Source organism: Camelus bactrianus, chromosome 5 (assembly GCF_048773025.1).
Source record: "Camelus bactrianus isolate YW-2024 breed Bactrian camel chromosome 5, ASM4877302v1, whole genome shotgun sequence".
Lineage (NCBI taxonomy): Eukaryota > Metazoa > Chordata > Mammalia > Artiodactyla > Camelidae > Camelus > Camelus bactrianus.
In genome coordinates this window covers 66,542,869-66,564,730 of record NC_133543.1, presented here as the reverse complement: position 1 = coordinate 66,564,730, position 21,862 = coordinate 66,542,869, and the positions used below count along the sequence as shown (strand labels likewise).

Sequence of the window (21,862 nt, the reverse complement as noted above, 5' to 3'; positions counted from 1 at the left end):
CCTGCGCCTCCCGGCCGCCGGGCCTCCCCGAGCCTCTCTAGCGGCCTCCCCGAGGGCGGAAAACTCGGCGAGCCCAGCGAAGGTCCCCGCAGGCCCGCAGGTTGTTTTCGGCCCCGTTGGACGCTTGCGCCGCGGGCGGGCGACTCCTCCTGGGAAGGGCGTGGACGGCGGCTGGGCTCCTGGCCTCGCGCCGCTGGGACGCCCGGCTGGCGGGGGCGGCCCGCGAGGCGGCGGCGGCGGCGGCGGCGGCGGCGGCGGCGGCGGCGGCGGCGGCGGGAGCTCCGCCCCCGGCTCTGTATAAGTGCAGGGCTTGAGCCGGGCCCGCGGCGGCGGCGGCGGCGGCACTGGCGGCACTGAGCGCCCAGCGCTGCTCGGTCGGCCTGTTGAGCCTTCCAACCCGCTTCCATAAGGCCTTGCCTTTCCAACTTCAGCTACAGTGTTAGCTAAGTTTGGAAAGAAGACCAAAGAGACCCCCGGACCGTTCCCCCCCACCTCCCTCCCTTTTTTTTCTTTTTTCTTTTTGCCATAGTCGTCGTCGGGGTCTTTTTGTACAAAGCTGTTGTGGTTTTCGCGGTGCTCTCTTCAGTTCCTTGCACTCCTGTTAACAAGCACCTCAGCAAGAGAGGCAGCAGCAGCCGCGGCAGCAGAAGAGCAAGCGGAGGCGCCTGGTGTCATGACCAGGGCAGGAGAGCACAACCGTCAGGGAGGATGCTGCGGTGAGTTGCGTGAATGCATGTGCCACGCTGGGCTGTGGAGACCAGCAGCTCCACCCAGGTTTTGGAGTAATGTGGCTCAGCTGTTAACCAGAGTGCTTTGTAGCTCTTTTGACTCGTATTTTGGTGGGGGTTGAGGAAGAACGGAATTTCGAGATATTGGGAAGGAGCCCAGCACGCAGGCAAGGATGGAGTAGACTGGACACTTTTGCTTGCCTTGTTGAAAATAAAACGGAGTTGAAGAATGTTGAAACGGGAGTTTTATTCACTGTATGGGAAGTTCTGCAGGTACTGACCAATAGGTCATGCTGAATTTTTAATCAGCCCATCAATTTCTAAGTGACTTGATAAAATGTACATAGTTTGCTCCGCGCGTAGTTTTAATAATTATGTTTAATAAGAACAAATGAATAAGCATTCCAATCTTGGCTCACTCAAGTGACTAAATATGCTTTTTTTCTTCCCCACTGTGTGTTTTTGCAGGATCCTTAGCAAACTACCTGACCTCTGCAAAATTCCTCCTCTACCTTGGTCATTCTCTATCTACTTGGGTAAGAGAGAATCTACAGTAATTCTTACAACATACTTGCACAATTTCTTGTTTCCTTTCATTTGGGCCAGTTGTATTAAGCCATCTTACAGCTTTGTCATGCGGCAAAAAAAAAAAAAAAAAAAACCCACCCACACACAAAAACAACCAAACACACATGCTTGAACAGGAAAGTTATTTTCATCAAAGATATTTTCCCACAGGTGTTAGTAAATGTTGTTTAATTATCGTGTTATCATACTTTATGCAGCCTGACAACTTTCCAAAGATAGGATTAGCAAGGACAGGAATATTTGCATTGTTTGTATTTTGCATTACAAAGCTTAATAAATGATAATATCTGCTACTAAGAAGGGATAGATGTCTCATGGATCTTCTATTCTTTCACATTTTAACATATTTCTCTGTTTTCTTCTTTCGTTAAAGTGTTAATTTCAAGCATACTGCATTATGAAGATACAGTAGAATAATAGCGTGACTGACTTAGGCTGAAAATAGCATTCTAAGATTAATTGAAATATAATCGACCCCAAGAACAAATATCTGAGTGATGGAAATTCTGGTCTTTAAAAATGTTATCTGCAGGTAGAGATGTGTGGGACATCTCAGTCTTTCTTAAAAACCCTCATCCAATGAAAATCAGCAACTGATTCATATTTCTTCCTCTGACCTCTTATGTAGTCTTAGACGAGTCCCAGTGACTACTAAGAATTTCTGTGGGCCTGAGTTGCTTCATCAATACCCCTAGCCCAAAAGAATAATCCCCAAAGGATGCTGGCTGTGTATTTAATTAATGATGATTAGAATCTTTTAAATTAAACAATTGGTCTTATTGTTTAAAAGCAATAAATCTGAGTATATTCTATTCGTGCCTCATTCATGATATTTAATTTAAAAGACCCGTAAGTAAGGAGAAAGAATTTTGAGAGTAAGTTTTGTGAATGTTCTATTCTTTTTAAATTGGCAACTTCTATTGGATGGTCCCTAAGACATTTGTATGAGGAAACTATTGTATGAGGAAACCTGTACATATGCTCTTGGGAAATTATTAAGCTAGGTTATCAGCTCTTTAAGAAACAGCAATTCAAAGATGGCTTTTTAGAAAGGCCAGCTTCTATCTCCCCAGAGGCTTAGACAGGAATGACTCTGCAAATACATGTAAACAAAGTGGAATTGGCATGAGTTTCATTTTCCAATAGCTGATAATTCTAAGTAGAAAACAAGTGAAACTACCCTTAATTAATCTAACTCAGTAGTTCTTCCAATTTAATTCAGTAAGTATTAAGAATTAAAAAATAGGTAAGTGATGGAGGTAGTATCTGAAATTCTCATCTTGTGGTCTGGACCTCTTAGGGGAAGAAGGTGCCTAATTCCCAAATACTGATTAAGTTTAAGGCTTATGTGACCTTTCATTATTAGGTTGGGAGGTCAGGTTTGCCAAAAGAGTGGAACTGTGATTGTTGTAGGAGTATTTTTTTTTTTATCATGAGAAAACAAGAAAAGTGATAGACACTTAACCAAGTCTTACAGTAAATTGAACAAAGGGAGTTCTTGTGGGAAACTTGGATTAAAAGAAGACCAAACCAAACCAAACAAAAACCCCCAGCAAATTACAGCCATGTGAGGTTTAGTGGATTTTCAGTTTATATTGCAAAGGAGTGCCGTCTAACTCTGGATAACTCTGCCTTTTGAGATTTGTCTCCTATTTGACACTTTGCTTGATTTTATTACAACAAAATATGTGTGCTTATTTATTATATGTATATACATACATATACTTATCTATTTGTCCATTCCTCTGCCCACTCTGCCAAATCATGATTTCCTATACACTGAGCATACAGGTGTTAGGGTAGACGGTTGCATCAGATTAGATTTGTGTGAGGTTGGATGTTTTTATTTCTGACTTCTTTTCTACCTGCCAGTGGATCAATAGGTTTTACTCTATACTATTGGAATACAAAGTATGGTAAGAAGTGGATCCTGTCATCAAGTCACTTACAATATAATGTAGTATGGGCTTTAAAAATATATCTGATCACAAAAAGGTAACTAACAGTGTAAGGCAGTGAAAAGGGGTGGCCAGTGTGTATATCTTACGTCATCATGCTGTGGACTGTCTCCATTTCTATGCCAGAGGTCTGCATGGCACCAGCCCTGACTTCCTTAAGTCTCTGCTCACAGAAGTCTTTAGCTACTTTCATTTCATGCAAAATGCCACCTTCCTGCCCCACCCTACTTTATTTTTCCTTATAGCATTTATACCACCTGACCTGTTCTAGATTTGATTTTGGTCTCTACTCACTGGGGTGCAAGCTGTGTAAAGCATGAATCTTGAGTTTTGCACACTGCTGGATTTCTGGTGCCTGCAGTAGCACCGGGTACACAAAGTGTTCAGTGCGTTAATTACTGTGATCATACGGTCAGACATTCAGTTGGCCTTCAGCGTTCAGTCCACTGAAGGCAGATGAACATGTAAACAGATCTTCAAAGGATGATGAGAGCTTGTGGGAAGGCAGGAAACGGACATAAGGAAGGAATGGGTGGCCTTGAGATTGCACTTGATCAACATTTGCAGAGATCTACCAGATTCTTAGACTTTTTAAGTGTAGAATCTTCTTTTTCTTAAAGCCTAAACCCTTTGGAAATTAGGGTAAGTGGAGCAGTTTTATTCCTCTCTGTCAAGGAAGTGGCATGCCACCTAGGGATAAGCAAGAAAAAAAACTTCCATTTAGGAGTGCTTGTTTCAAAGACCTACCACAGAAGAACCTAAATCACATTCTTTTGGAAAAAATATAGGAGTGAAGAAAAACAAAGAAAAAGAGAGACTATAGTAATAGAATAATATTTCGTATTCTTTTTGTTAAGGAAGAAGAAATTCACTCATGGAGGCAACCTGTCATTTGAAGCATTTATGTGTTTTTGTCTTTTCAGAAGAATGGAGCTTAGGATAAAATACCTGTTCTCTTCACATCCCATTTTATTCTAATCAAATCTAAATTTTCTTCCCTTGTTAAAGATCAAGAAAATAGCTTAATTTATTCTTATTGACATTTTTATCTTACTATATAAACTTGTCTTTTTATTGGTTTCAGGCAAATTGTGTGTGTATCATGCATTTTTAATCATTTAGTCCAAAGGCATTTAAAATGTAATTCCTACTTAAGTGAAAAAAATTCTGTTATCGAAGCAAACTTGTAAAAGCTGTGTCAGGAATATGGATTATGGTGCTGATTCATCCTCAAACTTCTTGATCATCTGTGGAACAAATCTAGCGTACCAGAACAATATAGTTGATAAATGAACCTCAGTTTTTGCCACTTACTCTGTATTTACTCTTTCATAACTGGGATCCACTGTACACTCTCTCCTTTGTTGGTTCCACGGTTGTTTGTTGTGTGTCTACTCTGGGCTGTGCGCTGTGCTGACGGCTGAGAGTTTAGAGTGTTCTTGAGTTCACATTCCAGATCATCAAGTGAGAATCAACCAGTCTTTCAAACATGGTGCTTCCACTGGCTTCCAGTGTTTGTTTTAATGTTTACTTGGTCATTTTTACCCCTTGGGGACAAGGCCTTAATCTTATGTTAATTTTGAATTGTGGTCCTAAATTATGTTCACATTCCTTCACACCAAGATTCTCTGCCTCGGCGCTACCAACGTCTTGGGGTGGATAATTCTTTGTCGTGGGGGTCAGTCCCTATGCATTGTCGATGCCAGTAGTAAACCCACCCCTACAGTTGCGACTGTAGCCCAAGACATTGCTAAGTGATCCCTGGAGGATAAAGTCTGCCTTGTTTGAGAAATACTGGTCTGCATGTTGTTTATTGTAAATGATTGCTACTGACTAATTTCTGCTAATGATTATATTGTGTGTTTATTGCTAATGATTAGTATGTGCATCAAGTTTGCTTTGGATTCATAAGACTGCTGCTGTCTTGGCTTTATTAAATTTAAAAAATATTTTGACATACCAGGATAATACTTTGCTCTGTATGCATTAAACTTGTCAGGAAGATGTTAAGAGACTTTAGGAAGAACTAGGACTGTAGTACTGTTTCCACTTAGGGTCAGATCAGTAAGGAGCCTAGCCTGGGAGTTTAGTTCCCTTAGTGATTTCTTGTAGGGATGGGTAATAGTAAAACATTGTTATCCTGTTTTAGGTTTTCACCTCGTAAGTCAGGGATGGAGCCTAAAATCTCATAATAAGATCCATTATAGATTTCTTATGCATGAATTTACCTGACTCATTTAAAAGTTTCTGTTATACCACATTTTGCAATAGTGAATTCCAAAATTCCCTATACACTTGAGTGAAGAAATAAGTAGTTTTTTTCCCCTTTCAAAACTCATCTGTTAAAATGTTAAAATAACTTCTTGCTTATGTATTTATTTCTGACATCTTTATATGATGCCAGAATTTGCCCATATTAACTTCATTTTTTTATTGTTCTGCTGTTTTTTGACTCAAATTTATTTGTGAACATAGATTAAAGAATGTTAGAGTTAAAAGAAACTTTAGAGATCATATAGTCCATTTTACAAATTGGGAAACTGGCTTTTTCTGGACATTCAAGGTCCAGTAATGTTTGTGAACTATGCTGTAGTTTCATTCTAGTTCGGGAGCAAACTACTTTATGCCTCTCAAATTAGGATAGGTAAATTCCAGGCCCAAGTAGAAACTTGACACAAAAGGGAACAGATTTTATCTCAAAAAAAAAAAAAAAGCCTTCTTGGGCTTAGAAGTTATATTTTTTTCTTGAATGATAAGGAGTATGTTTGTTTCATTAGCATTATGCTTTTCTCAAGTTTACTTAGTAATTGGTAAGGATATTCTTCCATTATGCCAGGACAAACAGTTTTAATACCTAACCATATTCAATCCATAGAGGAATTACTGACTTTGAAAATCTTACGATGTAGCCAGAAAGTGCCCTTTTGGTCAGGACGCAACTTCTTGAGTGTAATTGACTAGAAACTAAAAATGTTTCATCAAAACCTTTTCCCTTCTCTTCTTATTCAAGGGGGATCGGATGTGGCACTTTGCAGTGTCTGTGTTTCTGGTAGAGCTCTATGGAAACAGCCTCCTCTTGACTGCAGTCTACGGGCTAGTGGTGGCAGGGTCTGTTCTGATCCTGGGAGCCATCATTGGCGACTGGGTGGATAAGAATGCCAGACTTAAAGGTGAGTAGTGTTATAACTAAGCCTTTGTGTTTGTGGAACCGGTGCCCGAGCTGGAGGGAAACCACTGTGACTATTCCACTGCGGTCTGCACACCACAGCTGAGTGATGGGGTGCTCAGTGGCAGCACCTCTGCATGGAGGGGCCTGGGGCTCCTGCACAAAGTTGGGATGCCAGGATATTGAGTTTATAGACTTTTCTTTTGGTATCTTTGGCTGTTCATAAATTCCAAATGTTAATGATTAACACCATAGCACTTCCCTGGGAATCATGTTAAACATTAAAAGTTCACTTAACTCTGGCATCCTTTTTAACTGTGACTTACACTGGAGTCCATTTAATGAGATGTTCCTGGGACAGCTTTAACATCTGTCCTTGGGGTTACTGTGTTTCATATAAAGGAGTTTGTAGGGGGTTTGACAACTATGGATTCAAGAAAGACTATATGAGTGTGGATCACAGAGAGCTGAATTATAAATTTTTGAGGGAAGAAGAAGAAGAAATGATAATTTATTGATATTTATTCTAGAGCATTAATACTGAAGTCATTCAGTATTAGATAGGAAAGAGAGAAAGTAAATGAACAGTTCAGAATATAAGGGCAATTTGGATAATAATTCAGAGCAAAATTTCCCCGAGTTGCTCAGTTGTTCATGTCAAGAACTGGCCATGTTTATCTAAGACATTGGGGAAAGACTGAGGTATTCATTGCAGGATGACTGCCTCTGGATAGAGAGCAACTGGACTGTCAAGTTCTGGGACTTGATGCTATTAAGTAAAATCGCCAAGATGGACATTTTTCTGCTTTGAGAATGGATAGACCAAAACACATGTAGAAAAAAAGTTTTGTGTCCTAGAAAAAAATTCCTAATTATTTACATTATTATATGTAGGAACATGGAAATGTTATACATACAGACCTTTAACCTGATGATTGTTGAGCACTGAAATTGTGGGGTAGGAAAGACCATTGAGTTGGGTGAAGAAGAGCATGGCAGGATAGCAATCTTGCACTTACCCCACGTGACCATCTCATGTGTCAGCCTCCATGAAAATCTTCTTTGATATCTCTAGGCTGAGTTAACCACTTTTTTTTCCTGCACTCCAATGAGGCTGTGTTAATACCTTTGCAGTGGCACTTTTGCTCTTATAATTATCTGTCCGCATGTCTGTCCTTCCTCTGGTCTGTGGAATTCTGAAAGCTAAGAACCTCATTCAGTTGATATTAATCCATGTGCAATGTATGAATGACTCATATGTTGGGATATTATTTCAAACTAATTTCAGAAGGCAATTTATTTTGTCTTGAGGCTTTGTTCTAATGTTCCAAGCCAGAAGACAAGAGCGGTAATTGTACCTTACATACAGAACCCTCCATATTTTTCAAAGGGCTTTCATAAGTATTTTATTTGAGCATCATAATGACTCCATAAAGTAAGGGAGGCAGGGATGTATTATCATCCTCACGTTATAGACACAGACTTAAGAGATTAAGTATCCTGCCCTAGACTGTCCACCCTAGTGAGTGGCAGAGAGAAGCCTACAAGGTGTCCTTCCCTGGTGTAGTAACCTGTCCTCATGCCAGCACTTTATCTTCACGGAAGCCTCACTCTAAGAAGCTGGCATTTCCTTTGAGGTAATGTATAGTTTAGAATTTCATAGCAAAGGCGAATAGCATTAGTATACCAAAAGGAACACACTGCTGCTTTATTCTTGGCAACTTTTTACATGTTTCTCCTATTTATCCACACCATCTTATCTTCTCAAATTCAGCCTGCCAAGTAGGAGGTTATGGATTCCATGACCTCTTCCTTCACCTCCTCCATAACCTCCTACATGTTCTTACTTTAGCTTAAGCAGCAAAGGGCTAAAAGGTGGGTCTTGTCCATGTAATGACAGTAAACTTTCAAGAGAATAAACTAAATGAAAATGTGGTCATTAAGAACGGCTTCAACTAACAGGAAAAATGGTGGCTGTTTCATTATTCTGACTGCAGGTTCCTCTGGTCTGTGGTGATGTGCTGGGTCCTGCTGGACATAACTGAGGCAGGATTTACTTCAGAAATGTTTCTATTTCTTGTAGAAATTTACACATGCATTAATATAGTAGAACAATGATGTGTGGATAAGAACAGCTCCATTGCGATGTTTTGGTGTCTGAACACCTTGTTTCTCCCTCTGTATAGTGGCCCAGACTTCACTGGTGATCCAGAATGTTTCGGTCATCCTGTGTGGAATCATTCTGATGATGGTTTTCTTACATAAAGAGGAGCTTCTGACCATGTACCATGGATGGGTTCTTGTAAGTTCTGAACAAAATTCTTAATGGCAGAAAAATTGAACATCTGGTAGTGGTAAAAGATGAAAACCTTTGAGGCTATGGAGTGTCTTTTTGCAAATAGGACCTATTAATATTCATCTCTGTGTCTACTTTGATATCCCCTACCATTTTTATTTTGTTTGGGTTTGGGGTTTTTTTTGCCCCTAACAGGCATTCATCAAGTATTGTTTGAATTTTGTCCTAATTGGTTTTTTCCTATTTGTTTTTTTATGGAAGATTTAAGAGTTTATTAAATAATTCAGTTGTTAGTTTTCAGCTCATTCGTATTAACCTGTAATTTGTTCACACCATGTAAGAAATGTTATCCATCTATGTATTAATCAGTCATGATTGTGTTCCTCCAATAATAATTGGTATTTCTGTTTGAGATAACTTCTCACACTCTGATTTCATGATAGTTTGATGGAAAAGTGGACAGAGATGAGTGTAGCAGAAAACAATGGATTTGATGTCACTATTGAATCTTCCTATGTATATTTGGATTGATATTGTTGAGTTTCAAAGCCAGGTAGGACAAGAAATCTTCTAGTCTATTCCCTTTATTTTGCTGATGAAAAAAACTAAGACATAGTGATGTTAGCTGATTGCCTGTCGCCGTGCAACTGGAAAGTTCAGAACTCTGATTTAAATATAGGTCTTCTTACTTCCCCCTCAGTCCCTTCTTTCCAAAGAAGATATTTGTGGTTGAGATTAAAAATCACCCCTATGTTAACACTTTATGATAACTATGTCACATAAATGTGCATATGACTATTAAAATTTTTGTACTATGTGTACCATAGATGATACAGATTAGAAAGATATTGTGCCCTTTAATTTGACCCCTGGTATTTAGTGTCTCATGTCTAAAAGTAAAATGATATCTTAAGATTTTATGAAATGAAATTAAAATGAAAATTTTATTTTTATGCCACCAAAGACCATTTTAAACTATATTGTGCAGTGGAGTATGTACAGTGTGGTAAAACTGACATCTTAATCAGTTTTTCCCTGTAATCCCTTAGACTTCCTGCTATATCTTGATCATCACTATTGCAAATATTGCAAATTTGGCCAGTACTGCTACTGCAATCACAATCCAAAGGGATTGGATTGTTGTTGTTGCAGGAGGAGACAGAAGCAAATTAGCAGGTAATTTGGTTTTCTCTTTCAACTAAATGGGTTATATTAGGAATCACTTTAAATCAGTGGTAATAAATGAGGCGTAAGCCTTTTTTCTGGGTGTTTTTTAGGAATGATAACTTGAAAGCATAGTTGTCTTCTTACCACATTATTAATCTCAATTCAAAGATCTATCTCACTTTTATGAAGGTGGTATAGAATAGTGAGTGGACCTTTTTTATTCTATGCAAACCTGGCAAATAGAACATTTCTTTTGAGTTCTTTCTTTTAATTCTGTTAACTATTTCAAATTGTTTACTTAATACTTAGAATGGTGAAAGTCTGACATGGGATTTTATCAGTCATACTGTTACTACCAGTATTTACTGGTCATACTATGGCTATTATTTTTATCCAAATCAAATGGAAATAATTAAATTCTAGGAGAGACTCTAGAAGTTAATTCCTTCAACTTTAAAGTCATAATTGATGACTTTTATTGCATTATGCATGATGTAATATAATTGGTGTTATGACTACTAAAGAAATAGAGGGCAGAACATAGGTTTTTAAGAAGCTTACATCTTAGTTGTCCTTTGGAAACATACACAAGAGGGTAAACAAAGGCTGAAGAATGCTTACATAGCAACATGTCCTATTACATCAATATTACTTGGGCTCAGAATAACCTCCCTCCCTCGATATTCCCTACCTGCCCCCCCATACAGCACCCAGACACAAATTGGATTGAAATTACACAGGGTAAAGGATGAAGGGTCCACCTGTCTGCCAATCAGTTCAGCTGAATCAACTCTGCTGGTCCGCGAGATAATGGGTATCACAGACACATTGCCCAACCATCCTGACAGACACGAAAACCATTCCCAAGGACTTCAATGACTTATCCCCCGACACAGAGACAAGGTTAGGTACTGGGGTCAGTAAGCAACTTTGTTTGACTGGACATGTGGTTAAAAAAAAAAGATAAATGGTTGAGAGAAAAGGAACAAAATCTGTGGAAGAAGTCTAAAGTGGGAAAAGGAAGGATTTGCTTAAGTCATAACTTTGTGGTAGCAGTAATAACACTGCTTGAGATAGGAATACCACAGTGATTTTAGAGGTTGATAAATGTAGAAGATGAATTTAGCACATGTGAGTCTGTACTGCAGGAAATTCTCTCTGGAGCAAAAGTAGTGATTCTCATTGATTTCTCTTCCTGTGATCATTTATTAATAGGAAATAATTCCATATCTCTTTTTGTCACATTGAATTATAAGATAAAGCTCTGTCCTTTTAAAAATTTTTTTTCCTGTTATTTACTTGCTCTTTTTTTAGTGTACTGTTTTGAGGATGTGATACGTGTTCACGTTTTAAAATTCAAAGGGTACAAAAGGATATATTTTGAAAACAGATCACATATATATCTGTTGAAATACATTTGGGGAAGAAAGGTGGCTTTTTAAATTACTCTCTTTCTCATACCTGAATTTCTTAACTCATGTTGACTCTGTGAAGTGTGTATAGTCTGTAATTGAAAAAAAAAATCCAAGTAAAGAGAAAGCTACCCAGAATCTTCAATTGGTGCTAAATATCTAAATAAATAAGAAAGAAAAACAAAGATTCCACATACCTTTGGGGGGCTCTTTCTGACTACAAAGTGATATTCCAGAAAAACAACAAAAACATGACCAGCCATTCCTCAGCTGCCTGTCTTTATGTGAGAAACGACTGCAGAGTGGAAGAATCCAGCTCACTAGACTGTTTTCTAACCTTCTGGAGTTTCTCAACCTTCTCAAGTTTCTCAAGAAAGGAAGTAAGCTGCCTGTTGAGCTCTTGTCCACCGGGAATTAGCTCAGAGAGCGGTGCTCAGCCGGTGGTATGGGTTAGCAGCCCCGCGGAGGAATACCTCCATGCTTACTGTTTTCCCTCAGGTTTTGACCTCCCTGTTTGTTTAAAAATGAGTTAAAAACAGGAAACAGAAACTGCTTCAGTCCTGACAGTCAGCAAGGGTATAACCACAGATTTTTGGTACCCTTCCTGCTGAGGCAGAGTTACAGAACAGAAAAAAGGAGGAGGGTAAAGGAAAAAGAAGAGAAAGGGGAAAAAGTACAGGAGGAGGGGATCCAGCTGCCTTCTTAGGTACCTCTGATTTTGTGTCTCTACACAGATGCACCTACTACTGTCAGGAGTATTTTGTAATTTATGTTTATGCAGGCAGATTTTTGAGGTTGCTGGCAAAGACTGTTGGAAACCAAGTGGGAGACCGGGCAGGGCCGGTTGCGTCCGTGTGTGTGTGTGTGTGTGTGTGTGTGTGTGTGTGTGTGTGTGTGTAAAATGTGTGTGATGGGGAAGGGTGTGCCCATGCTCTCATTTCCTCATCCCAATGTTTCTTGATTTCAGAGCAGGTTTTAAAATTGCAGGTTGAGGGGGAGGGTACAGCTCAGTGGTAGAGTGCCTGCTTAGCATGCACGACATCCTGGGTTCAATCTCCAGTACTTCCATTAAGAAATAAAGAAAGAAAGAAACCTAATTCCCCCCCTACATACAAAGAAATAAATTAAAGTTGCAAGTTGTATCATAGAAGGTAAAGAACAGTTTTCCCTGGAAGGTTAAAAATTTTATAATTTCAGTGGCATTGGGTCATAATATAGCTCTTACTGTCTAGTTTAGCCAGCTTCTGAAAAGACATTCTCTTTGCATATAAATACTGTTAATTAATCTGTTAACTAATTTGTCTAGGTACTTGATTTAGTGTTTTATTAAAACATTCTCTTGAGCCATGACCCTGAGCCTGTCAAACCTGTTTGAAACTCACTTCTTTGCCAGACTTTTTATTCCATCTGTTGTTTTTTTCTTCATTTCCTTTGTTAATCACTATTAATAGCTTCTGAGGTTTTTCTTGTCCATCGTTCTAGAGAAACATCTGCCTGTTAGCTTGATCAAGTGTGGCGGATGTATTTCTTGTTTGAACTCTATTGACTGAAAATTGATTTCCTATTTGAGGTCAACAAACCTGCTAGCTGCTATTTGCTCAGCAAATCTGTTTTTCACTGTTATTCTATGAGATGTAATATACCCTTTATAATAGCAAGCAATTATTTAATGTCATGTTCTGTGCCACAGCTGTAGCTGAAAACAGTTAAATTGGAATTAAATGGGCACGTGTTTGCATGTTTGCATAAGACTAAATATACATTTGCAAAAAGAATATGTTTGCACAGAGGACTGATTCTTCTCTAGCCTCTTACCAGTAAAAGTCTTTTTAAAAAATTATTATTTAATTCATTCTATTTCAGAAAAATAACAGCTGTTTTCTGACACTACATTACCCTAAACATTACAGAAACTGGTGGCGTTAGGAAGCTTAACGAGCACTCGACAGAGGAGGTGGTGAAAGAGTAGCAAGTGATTTTAACTGAATTTTGTTGTTGTTCTGGGGCTTTCAGATTCAGTGTGTATTTTCACTAGTACTTGATTTTTGGATCCAAATTATTGAGTTATTTGGATCATTTCTATGCTTCCCTGTTAGCATATGAGTTGGGAACTTACTAGTGGGCGGCAGATGGAAATGAATGAGGCCTCTGCAAAAATGGTTGTGTATGAGATCAGTGAAAACTGCCTTTGCCTCCCAAGTGAAAGGTGAGATAAGTCAAAGTTCTCTTATCACATGCAGGCGTTATACATGCATAGGACTAATTGGAAGGCAGTTGAGGACCAGGAAGAACTAGAAGAAAAAAGTCAATTTTCTGTTAATGTGCTTACTAGCCATGTATTGCTTTTCCTCTGAGGCGCCCCACATAATTGATAAGGACTTGCCTCATTAATTTTCAGTATCCTCTGTGAGACAGAGAACAAGAAAGTAGGTTGTTTTCTTGACTTCCTCTCCTTTTTCATCTTGTCCTCCACTCCAACTCAGCTCTGTGTTCCCCTGGCCATACCCTACACCTGGTTATCACTGCTAACCACCCCCTTTCCATCATCTCAATCTTAGGCATCCGTGTCTTGAACTACACCTCCTGCCTTTCCAGCTCACTTCTGGTGCCCCAGCCCCAGCAACCCTCCATCCTGGCTGGCACCTACAGGTCGTTAATTCCACTGCCTTTTCACTACTCATGGCCTTGCTTGTCTCAAAAAGAAATACCTGTGCTCGCTCTTTCCAACTCCTTTCCTTGGCCGGGGCCTTGCTTTCCGTAATGCCAGGGGGCAGCAGTCACATTGTGAGTCCAGGAGGTGCCACTCACTTAAAATATAATATAAATGGTGTCCCCTCGAGTTGGCACCCGTCCCTTAAAGCAGCTTCAGTCAGACATTTGCCCTCACTGCTCCACCAGGACTGTTTTATTTTGGGGATTTCCAGTACCTTCCATGTGACCTTCCATGTCTCCTCGGTGCTCATCTTTCTTGACTTACCAGTAGCACCTGCCCGTTGATGACTCCCTTCTCTGAAATCCTGTTATTACCTCTTGGCTTCTAGGACACCACACTCTCCTGGTTTCTCTCCTCGTCTAGTTCCTGACCTCTGAACATTGGCGTGCCCAGGACCTAGTCCTCAGGCCTTGTCTCTTCTCAGTCTACACTCCCCTGGTGATCTGCTCCAGTGTCACTGCTTTAAAAATCAAGCAGCTGGTGACTCCCAAATCTGGCACCTAGTTCTTCCCTAACCTCCAGACCTGTATGCTTACCTGTGTGCTTGGCAGAGCCTCTTACGTGTCAATAGGCTTATCAAAATCAGTATCTCTAGAACCAAATGCTGATTCTTTTGTCCCAAACCTAATTCTTCTGAAGTCTGTTTCTTCAGTGGGAACTCTACCTTCCAATAGTTGGTCAGGATAAAAACTTCAGAGTCATCTCTAATTCCTCTCTCTCTCACACATAGCACCATATCTAATCTGTTTGCGAGTCTCCCTGATTCTACTAGAAAGTATATCCAGTATCTTTTTCTCCATTTCCACTGTTACTGTCCTGCTCTACGCCACATCATCTCCTACCTGTTTCCTTGCCTCTGCTCTTGTCCATGGCCACCACACACCCTCACCCTACCCTTTCTCATCACAGCAGCCAAAATGAACCTTTAAAAGTAGGTCACATGGTGCCACCTCTCTGTGCATTAGCTTCCAAAGGCTTCCTGAGTCACTCAGTGTAAAAACTGAAGTCTCAGTAGTAGACTGAGACCGTACATGATTGAGCCAGTGTGCCCTCCCTCTCTGACCTCATCTTCTCCCAGCCTTCCTCCCTCTGCTCCAGTCCTGCCGGCCCCCTCGCTGTTCCTCTGGGCATGCTCCTCCTGCCTCAGGACTTCTGCATTTCCCTTGGTCTGAAATTATCTTTTCCCTGATAGCTACGTGACTCACTCTTTTGCCTCCTACAGCTTCATGTCTTTGCTGTGATGCTCTCTGTTTTCAGTGAGTTCCTCTCTGATTTTGCCACATAAAACTGAAGTTTCCCCCTTCCCCTGAGTAATCTCTGTGCCCCTTTTCTGCTTTACTTTTTCTATAACATTCAATGAACACCTGGTATGCTGTATGTATTTATGTGCTTGTTGATTTACTGTGCCTGTTTTCCCATGGGAATGCAAACAGGGAAGGCTATTCTTTATTTTTTGTTATAGTGCCAGAATGGCACCTAGCTCCTAATAGGTATTTCATAAATGTTTGTTGAAGTAAATGAGTGTAGAGTTACTATTGTATTCATTTTTTAAAAGGTGATATTAGACTAATTTGTGCAGTCAAGAGATTCACGATTTTCGAGGCAAATTTATGGCTTGAGCCAAACAACGAATGATTATCTAATAAAGTGATTTGCTTGCAGAGTGCTTTTAGAAAGTTATAGTTTAGGGATCCACGGTCTTGGTTTGTGAGTTTGTGTTATGTAAGTGGGCAGTCTCTCTTTGATGGGTTTGCACACTTACCTACCCCTTTCACCTCTCTGTAGATATGAATGCTACCATACGAAGGATTGACCAGTTAACCAACATCTTGGCCCCTATGGCTGTCGGCCAGATTATGACGTATGGCTCTGCTGTCATTGGCTGTGGTTTCATTTCCGGGTGGAATTTGGTGTCCATGTGTGTGGAGTACTTTCTGCTCTGGAAGGTTTACCAGAAAACCCCTGCTCTAGCTGTGAAAGCTGCTCTTAAAGTAGAGGAAACTGAGTTGAAACAGCTGAATTCATACAAAGGTAAACTCAACAAAATGATCAATCCTCTTATTCTGCTTCTTAGACCTTAAATGTTGGTCAAGACCAAAATAATATTGAATTTATATCAGGTTTTATTACCATGAAGGCCTGCATGAGGTTAAATATGTCAACTTGGTAAATGAGTCGACAACCAGGCTTTTGAGGGTCTAAGGAACAAATCTGGGTTGAACTCCAAGGGGTTGTAATGGGACCCCTGGCCCTTTTCCTTAAGGTGAGCAGTAAGCACAGAGGGACGATTAACTGATGGATGACCGGGCAAAGCTGAGCCATAGGAATGGGAGGAACAGTGGGGAAAAAGAGAATAAGAGAATTCCTAGGAGTCTCCAAAGAAGAAGGTTACATGCCATTTGTAGGACAATGGGAGGGAGTAAGGACATGAAGATGGGCATTTCTCAAGAAGGGAAGAGGGAATTGGGCTTCTAGGCAAATGGAATCTTAACAGGACCCCAGAAAATAAGAGGCTGTGTTTTGCCAGACAATTATTATATTTCATCTGATGAGTTTTCTTGCTATTTACTTTGCTGGAAATATAATTTCAGGGTGAGGGGCAGGGAGGAGAAGGAGGCATCAATAGTTTCTTGTTTATTTAACATAAATGCTGCTTGGAGATTGTTCCTTGGCTGGAATTTTTAGAGTAATAAAAGAAAATACATATTATATGGTAGTAGCCAGGGTATCCATGAGGGAGGGAAAGGGGAGAAGAGAATACACTGAGTAAAATAATTGGCTTTTCTCCCCATGTCCTCTCCCTCAAATAATGATGTCTTTTTTTTTTAATGATATCTTTTATTAACAGAAACTGAGCCAAAACCCCTGGAGGGAACTCATCTAATGGGTGAGAAAGAGCCTGAAATCCACGAGCTTGAACCTGAGCAAGAGCCAAGCTGTGCCTCCCAGATGGCTGAGCCCTTCCGCACCTTCCGAGATGGATGGGTCTCCTATTACAATCAGCCAGTGTTTCTGGCGGGCATGGGTCTTGCTTTCCTCTATATGACTGTCCTGGGCTTTGATTGCATCACTACAGGGTACGCCTACACTCAGGGGCTGAGCGGGTCCGTCCTCAGTATTTTGATGGGAGCATCAGCCATAACTGGAATTATGGGAACTGTGGCTTTTACGTGGCTGCGTCGAAAATGTGGCCTGGTTCGGACTGGCCTAATCTCAGGATTTGCACAGCTTTCCTGTTTGATCTTGTGTGTAATCTCCGTGTTCATGCCCGGAAGCCCCTTGGACCTGTCTGTTTCTCCTTTTGAAGATATCCGTTCTAGGTTCATTCAAACAGAGCCACTTTCAATTACACCTACAGAATTACCTGCAATCATCTCTACAGCTGAAATACACAAGTCAAATGAGTCTGATCCTGCTAGTATTATCCCAGAGATGAGTCCTAAATCTGTGCCCATAACCTCTGTCAGTCTGCTGTTCGCAGGCGTCATTGCTGCTAGAATCGGTAAGAAATCAGTTTTGTATGTTAATAAAGTGTCTGCAATGCGGGTTCAGAGAATAAAGCGTTAAGTGGTCTGAAATATTTGCTGAATGTTAATGTAAGCAAAATACACTATTTATTCTTATGTATTAGAATCATTTATTATGAAATTTTTATTTTATAGTTTAAAAATCTATTTGTGTGTGTGTATGTGCATATAGTTTCTTAAAACATGGTTCGGGCTTGAAAATTTTTACTAAGTGGATATCTTAGTCTTTTAATTTAGTTAATTTTTAAAAAGATGTTATCTATAATAGTTATACTTTTAGTAATTCAGAGCCTTTATATTTCTATAACTCTACCAAAAGGACTGTAACTTAGTATTTCTGTGGGACAAGGTAAAAAAAGTGTGCTGGGTTTAAATTGTAAAGAAAAGAAAAGACATAGCAGTTAGGGAAAAAATCCTTCAAGAGTCTTCTCTACATGATGTGTATTTATTGTATCCTTTGCCAAACAAATGGGTTTTATAGCTCTAGAAGGAAACATAAAGACCTCTGACAAAGCAAAATTTAAGTAATCATTAATAGAGTACTGATGAATTATCTCTGCCTGGATTCATTTTTGAAATGAAACCATGTTTATCTTGTGATACAAAGCAGTTCATTAATTGATCAAAGACATTAATATTTAAGCAAGTCAGCTTTATTGTAGGTGCTTTAGAAGTATTAAATGTACTAATGGCTTAAAATTTCCTTACACTTTAACCATAACAATGTGTTAGGTCTGTTCATTTTAAGCTTTAAAAATACTAGTACTTACAATAAGATTCATTGTCTCTGATTTCAGAATTTTGCTTTCATAGTATGCATAATCACAGAAAAATAGAATTAAGAAGTTTGTGGTTTAGATTTATTTTTGTCTTGTGGCTGTAAAAATAATTTCTTGAAGCCACTAATAACCTAGTATTCATTAATGAAAATTCTCTAAGGCTAGGCTGTGATAAATATACATGTGGTAACTTTAAGGTAATAGGGCTAAATATGTAGTTTGCACACGTCAACAAATTTTTAATCTATAAATCCAAAGTGTACAGCTATAAATTAAAATTAAGTCTCTAAAATTATCTTTTATTACAGGTCTTTGGTCCTTTGATTTAACTGTGACACAGTTGCTGCAAGAAAATGTAGTTGAATCTGAAAGAGGCATTATAAACGGTGTACAGAACTCCATGAACTATCTTCTTGATCTTCTGCATTTCATCATGGTCATCCTGGCTCCGAATCCTGAAGCTTTTGGCTTGCTCGTATTGATTTCAGTCTCCTTTGTGGCAATGGGCCACATCATGTATTTCCGATTTGCCCAGAAAACTCTGGGCACCCAGCTTTTTGTCTGTGGTCCTGATGAAAAAGAAGTTACCGATGAAAATCAAACTAACACATCTGTTGTGTAAGACAGTTTAACTGTTGCTCTCGCTGTTACTAGATTATGAGGGGCATGTGTGTTTATTTTGTACTTTGGAATCCCAATAAATAGCTGGGTGTCTCTCTTTGGTTTTACACAGCTATACCTTGAAGGCTAAAAGCTGCTTAGGAAATCTTAAGCCAGCAGAAGTGAGCTAGTTATTTTCCCTTATATTCAAAGATGGAAAAAAAATATGGAAAGAAAAACTCGGTTTAAATACGGAGACTAAAATGGTGACACTGATTTTTCTCTATTTCTCACGAGTAGATAAAATTTACATAAGTGAGTGGTTAGTCATGTGAAGTAAGTTACTCTTTGGCAGATACTTGTTATCTGTACTAGATCCAAACATGTCAGTTTCCCCTAAAACTCACTCTTGTTCACTAATTTACTTTTTAAAAATCTCATTCTCAGTGGTATTATAAAAACAAATCCCCTTCCAAGTGTGAAGATTAAAGGTTGATAACCAGTATTCTCTTCATTGATCCTCTCAATCTTAAGGGACTTACATACATGTGTAAAAAGGAAATACTTAGCTGGAATTCTCTAACAGGGCTTATGGTTTAGCTTTAGAGAGCACCTTTGTAGTTTTATTATCAGATAGGGCAAAATATTGTATTAAGTATATGTAGCACTTCATAAAATGGCTGTCATGTAAGCTGCAAAGCTGTGAAGTAGATTTATAACATGCCAGTGGGTTGGCCATAGAAACTAGAGGTTAACAGTCACACGGAAAGGCCAGAACCGAATTTAACTCACACCTCTCTCCTTAATGATCTCTGGGAATGTGAGGGAGTTAAAGGCAGAAAGCAAACCCAAACTTGGAAGAGGTTTTGTTTTATAAATCACTTGATTTACTTACAACATGCTCTGGCAGAGCATTTTTCCTTTTACTGTTTTGTACACAGGAGTTATTTTTACCTAGTTGTAGAGGAAGACTGCTCATGAATGTATCCCTTTTAAATGCCTTTGATAACGACGGAGGAAAAAAAACCCTTTTGTATATATTTTTAAAAACTGTTTTGCAAAACATTTTGCAGCATGCCAGTACCAATGGGGTCCTTTGCCTTAACCATTCATGCACTTTCATGGAGACTGCAATACATTGCTACGAGCACTTTCTTGATCCTTGAGGTTTAATCTTTTTCTTCTTTCTGTAGTATGACATAATGATTTACTATGTTGTAAAATCTTTCTAAAATATTTCTATATAAAAACATTTAAAAAAAAAAACCTTGATTTCTTCTTCCTGATTGTGTTCCTCAATTATTTTAATACTGTTTTTGTTACAGAACCTGTTTTGGATAATGGATTTTTTTTTCTCTCTGAAGGTGTACAGTTTCATAATAACTCACTATTTTTAGTTTTATCTCCCAGCTCATATGTTTAGCTTGTGGTGGCTTGGAAAAAAGTGTAGTAAACATGAGGCCCAGGACTCATTGTTTGACCTTGAAGAAGTTATATGAAGCTCTTTTGAGTTCTATTGTCTCTTCTGTAAATTGGAGATGATATTGTAAAGCCAGCCCTACCCACCTCACAGCTTTTCTGGCTGAGTCAAGTCAAGACAGCTTTTGCAGAGGCACTTGGACTGTATGACAAGGCGTTAGTATTGCTAGAAGTTGGACCTAGCTAATGGCAGAGAGTTAAAGTTAGTCCTGGTGATAGTCCAGAGAGGGTCGAGCCACATTCTGTAATCAGCAGGCGTTTGCTGGACACGTGATCTGTGTCCCACATGGGCTGGTCTTGGAGGATGCAGATTTGACTCACGCAGGTTGATCAGAGGTTCCTTTTCTTTCCCCCCAAATCAGGAGGTTGAGAACCTCTGGCGTCATCCCGTGGCTACTGATCTGCTTCTGCCTTTTGAGCAGACAGTAGGCACCCCTGTTAGTGTTGGCTGCTGTCTCGAACGGGTCATTGGCTTCCTCCCACAGGGGTCGAACTCAGGTTGAGATCTGCCCCGAGCGTCTGCAGCTGAAATGGGAGGCATGGGACCTTGTACAAATGAATGGAACCGTCCTGGCAAAGGAAGGTCTCGGCTCTCAACATGGGCATCTTGCCAGACGGTGGGCCTAGTGAGAGAGGCCCTGTGTGGGAAAAAGGAAAATGGAGTTGGTTCATAGGAATTTTTACAGGTGCCTCCATTATCTTCGCAGAGCAGGAAGCAGAGGGAAGTGGAGGTGAACGGCTGCTGGGCTGGTGGGACCGCCTCAGGGCATAGAAGTAGGGCTGGGTCGCTGACGTGTGTCTAGCTGTGTTTCTAAATAGGGGGACAAACTCATCTACCTGCAGGGTCAGTTAGATAATACAAATGAGTAGAGTGAATTAGCGACAGTCTTTCATTTAACATGTAATTGCATTTCACAAAAGTATCACTATTCTCACTTAAAAACAAATGATTGCTTTTTTTCATGTTCCCTATTCCATGCGGGCTTCTTGCTGTTATTAAGTTGGTTCTTTCCACAGAGGCCTTCCACATCCTTCGTCTGCATATTAGACACAGGAAAACTATATTCATTTCCAAAAAGAAACATGCCTACTACCATCTTCCTTTCTTGAAACATCTGGTTCGCATGACAGTCCTTTCATTGCCCCCACTCCCACCCCACATTTTTAAAAGAAGAGAGCAACAAAAGGGTATGAGTAAGAGAGAACTTCCCTGTGGACTATAAGACAAAAAAAGATGCAGGAGGTGAGCTCAGTCCCTGGACGCACTGCTGGGGAGGTGACGGGGCGGGAGCTGGAGCGCACACACCACACACCCCGATGAAGAAACAGGTGTCAGCAACACGGGTTGCGGGCCCTCTCTCGTCCTGTCTTCTTTTCTTTAGGAGAAGCTGGGCGTCTGGAACTGTGTGTGCTGTCTCCAAATCTTTAAATACTGGCAACTAATTTGAA

The 21,862-nt window shown here is 39.8% G+C and overlaps 1 protein-coding gene across 1 annotated transcript; it reads left to right on the top strand.

The window, feature by feature from the left end:
* Nucleotides 1-323: 323 nt before the first annotated feature.
* Nucleotides 324-20,206, top strand: SLC40A1 (solute carrier family 40 member 1). The gene is made up of 8 exons (XM_010960028.3): nt 324-716; nt 1,197-1,264; nt 6,285-6,444; nt 8,627-8,742; nt 9,786-9,912; nt 15,814-16,059; nt 16,877-17,530; nt 18,643-20,206. The coding sequence occupies exons 1-8, from the start codon at nt 674-676 to the stop codon at nt 18,954-18,956; spliced, it is 1,728 nt and encodes a 575-aa protein (XP_010958330.1). The 5' UTR covers nt 324-673; the 3' UTR covers nt 18,957-20,206.
* Nucleotides 20,207-21,862: the final 1,656 nt, after the last annotated feature.

Excerpts from the sequence above, each read along its gene's own strand:
- SLC40A1 (XM_010960028.3), top strand. The coding sequence starts at position 674 with ATGACCAGGGCAGGAGAGCACAACCGTCAGGGAGGATGCTGCG. Across the intron at positions 717-1,196 it reads CCGTCAGGGAGGATGCTGCG|GATCCTTAGCAAACTACCTG; the intron begins GTGAGTTGCGTG and ends GTGTTTTTGCAG. Across the intron at positions 1,265-6,284 it reads GTCATTCTCTATCTACTTGG|GGGGATCGGATGTGGCACTT; the intron begins GTAAGAGAGAAT and ends TTCTTATTCAAG.